Source organism: Cyprinodon variegatus, unplaced genomic scaffold, assembly GCF_000732505.1.
Source record: "Cyprinodon variegatus isolate N-32 unplaced genomic scaffold, C_variegatus-1.0 Scaffold1134, whole genome shotgun sequence".
Taxonomy (NCBI): Eukaryota; Metazoa; Chordata; class Actinopteri; order Cyprinodontiformes; family Cyprinodontidae; genus Cyprinodon; species Cyprinodon variegatus.
The window spans coordinates 54,681-58,178 of NW_015151587.1; the positions used below are offsets into that span (position 1 = coordinate 54,681).

Sequence of the window (3,498 nt, forward strand, 5' to 3'; positions counted from 1 at the left end):
AGGAGCAGAGGAAGCCTTAGGAGGAGCAGAGGAAGCCTTAGGAGGAGCAGAGGAAGCCTTAGGAGGACAGCGCTCGCCCAGCTCAGGAGACGGCATGTTCTCATACAGGTCTGTGCTTTTAACCGGCACATCCTTTGTCATCTGGCGCCCCCCTGTGTTGGGATGGGAGAACTGCAGCTCCTGAGGTTAGACGGTCGGTGAGGAAGAAAGGAATAATAATAAACAACAAGAGGAGGACAGGGAGGAGTTAGTATGATTGACATTAGAGAAACCGTCTGGAGGGAAAACATCATTTAAGGTTAAAAAGCTTTGCAAAAGTTTTCACACCCTTTTAGTCTCTTTTCAGATGATCTGAGTTTATGTATAGATGATGTTTGTGATTAGTTATTGATTCACTGATCCTATTCAGGTGCAGCTGTTCACACCAGTCTTTAAATCTGGATTCAGGTCTGAACTTGGACTAGGCCATTTTACCAGATCATTTCCTGGATGTTCTTCATTCATGGATTCCACTGACTGCTGCTTTAGAAAGAGCCCAGGTCGGGAATCTAACATGGAACCTTCTATAAAACTAAACCGTTATGCTGCGTTCAGACCAGATACGGTGTCTGCGGCGAGCGCCGGGGATTCCAATAGAATTCCTCTCCAATCCGCGTGATGAGAGCGTTCACTGCCCCTCCCTCACCTGCTGCTACTCGATAGAGCTGAGGTGTCAACCAGCAGCACCACATGGAGAGAGAGGCGCGGTGATCGCTGAAGATGAAACCAGCTCAACTTTTCTATGAAATCGGGACACGGCAGCCAATCAGGGACTGAATGGAGGGGAAGCTTTTTCACTTCAAATGGAATTAAAATTAAAAATAATTCCATGTTAAAAACAAAATCAGCACAAATTACAGTTTTACCTGCAGAAAGGAAACAGAACTGAAAGAGTAGGCTGGATAATTTAGATTGAATTTGGAGCTTAAAGGGGGATAGTTGACCTCTGGGTGACCTAAAAAAGAACCTTTAGTTTCTCTGAAAGAACAGCAGCAGATTGGATCTTTATTTTTGCTAATGACCATTTAAAATGCTCGTTCCTGCTCTAATGAAGCTATAACCATTCAGTCTCACATAGCTGAAGCTCCTCCTACTGGATGATGTAACCGGCGGTGAGCTACCTGCTGGAGGAAATCACCGCTTTCATCTGGTCTGAACGCAGCTTTAAACACTGATGAGTTTAGAAACACTAAAAGTTTGTTGCTGCAAATGGAAACAAAAGTTGAAATGTTTAGCAAAGCCCAGTTTCCCAGCTGGTAGCTTACCAGTCCATTAATGGGGACATCGTCATAGTGCAGCGCCGTGCTAGAGGGGCAGGCGTAGCCGTTGAGTTGGCCGTCCCGGTATGGGCTGGGAGAGACGGCGCGCTTACTGGTGAAACTGGAGGGACAGAAGCATTAGCTGGTTTGGCTGCTGAAGGCGAACCTGAAGAACGGATCTCAGTGGCCGTCCTCACCAGAAGGACTGCTTTGCTAACTGGATGACGTTGGCGGTGGTTTCCACATCGATGTAGTCGTAATGCAGGGTGGCCGGGTCGGTGTTGGAGCCGGTCTCAGCCAGTAACACTCCCAACCAGCGGCCCATTTCCTCAGAGGAGGAGGCCTAGAGAGACACAGAGGTTCATGGTGAAGCAGCAGCACAGTGCTCCTCTCTCTCCTTTAGGTTCCCGCCACCAGCTCACCTCCAGCACCGCTACTTCCTGGCCGTTACGGAGCAGACGGAAGGCAAAGGGGTGTTTGTGATCGAGGCCAGGGTTGACCTCGCAGCCTCGGAGCGGCAGAGAGGCGACGTGGCTCTTCAGGTCGTCACAGTCCTTGTGGAGCAGCAGCTGGTTGTCTTTCAGGCGGCACCAGCGCTCCCGCCAGCGGTTATTGGAGAGCACGTTCAGGTAGCCTGTGGGTCAGAACGCGCTCTGATGTCAGACCAATGCTGGACCAAGACATCGGACTGCAATAAGGGACTAATGGAAGAGGAACCGAAGGTGAAAACATTCGTCTGATTAAGATCTCTTCACCTACTTCCTGCAGTCTAATGGGTTTTGGTTCAAAGATGTTTCTGGTTGTGAAGAACATGAGTGACCAAAGGACCTGTTAATCACAGGTGGGGCCTGTTGCTTTTTGATTGTTTGGGTCGGATGATGAACAGATAACCAAAGAAATCCAATTCTGTCTCATTCTGTTTTCTTATTGTTGAGCAAAACCAAAAAGTTTCAGTGGAGCTAATTTAGAGCAGAACAGCAGCAGGAAGTTTTCCTGCTAAATTCCTCAAGTTTACCGCAGGTAGGAACATCTTCCTCTGCAGAGGACGTCTGTTCATCCGTGGACAGCTTCTTCTTCCCGAGGCCGATGATCTTGGTGATCTTCTTTCCAGCTCCTTTTCCAACGGTCCCAGTTTTCTGCTCGGATTTGGAGCTTTTCTTTGTTTTTCCTGAATGGAAACAGTGAAAACAGAATTAGTGGAGCGTCACGCCGTCCTTGCTGAGGGACTTTCAGTAGAATCAGTCCAACATTGAAGAGCCTCCTTAACCTTTGACCTCACCTTGGTCTTTGCCGTCGCTGAGCCCATTTTCATGACCTGCTTCGCCATCTGAGCTTGGACGGTCACATGACGCTTTCTGGCGACAGGTAATGCAGGAAATTAGAGCATAAATAATGTTATATTCCTGAAGATTAAGGGACTGTCTGGAACTGGTTAGAACAGGCTAATTAGCCTTTAGCTCGGCTAGCTAAACGTGGGTTAGAGCCAGCAGAACCCAGTTCTAACGCTCCCTGCCTTCCAGATCCAGACAGACTCCTGTCATCTGCAGGATGTCTGCAGAGATGGATGAGAAGCTGAGTACTGGGTCCTGATGATCACCTGATCCTTTACCGGACCGGATTTTTACCTCCTTGGATTTACATGAGCATAAAAACTGCAATAAATAGAAAATCTTCCAATAATTCCTCAAAGCTCCCCTGGAGGGACGTACCAGAGAACATCTACTGGAACCATCATGCAGAACTGCTATTTTTACCTTGTCTGGTTCTGCTCTGAGGACGGCTAATCCCACTGCAGCGCCGTCCGGATCAGCGCCTCCATTAACACACACCTCCCTCATCACCTTCGAAAGCAGAGAAATGATGGTCACACACTGATCATTAAACCCACAGATCGTAACTATCGTCAACCAGTGATGTTTGGAACTTAGCTGTGGGTCAGAGGAAGTGTGTGTGTGTGGACGGGTTCTGGTTCTGTTCACATTGTTTTTGGATTCAAACCAAACTAAAGGCGCTGTCACACCATGACGATTTAGACCAGCGTCTGCCTGACGTACGAAAAATCTGGCAATAACGCTGGCATCTGTTGGATGAGTTATAGGTATGTTTTGTTTAAGTTCTGAGCACTATGAAACACTCTGAAGCACGCTGAAGAATGCTGAAACACTCTGAAGCACGCTGAAGAATGCTGAAACACTCTGAA

General features: G+C 47.9%; 1 protein-coding gene across 2 annotated transcripts in view; it reads right to left on the minus strand.

Moving 5' to 3' along the window:
* Positions 1–3,498, minus strand: part of afap1 (actin filament associated protein 1) — a 70,515-nt gene that overhangs the window by 9,972 nt on the left and 57,045 nt on the right. For both annotated transcript variants that reach the window (XM_015400701.1, XM_015400700.1), the window contains exons 7-12: positions 3,053–3,139; positions 2,578–2,653; positions 2,314–2,466; positions 1,721–1,932; positions 1,496–1,641; positions 1,305–1,419 (exon numbers count right to left, since the gene is read on the minus strand). In XM_015400701.1, the coding sequence (XP_015256187.1) occupies positions 1,305–1,419; positions 1,496–1,641; positions 1,721–1,932; positions 2,314–2,466; positions 2,578–2,653; positions 3,053–3,139 (789 nt within the window). The remainder of the gene's footprint in view (positions 1–1,304; positions 1,420–1,495; positions 1,642–1,720; positions 1,933–2,313; positions 2,467–2,577; positions 2,654–3,052; positions 3,140–3,498) is intronic.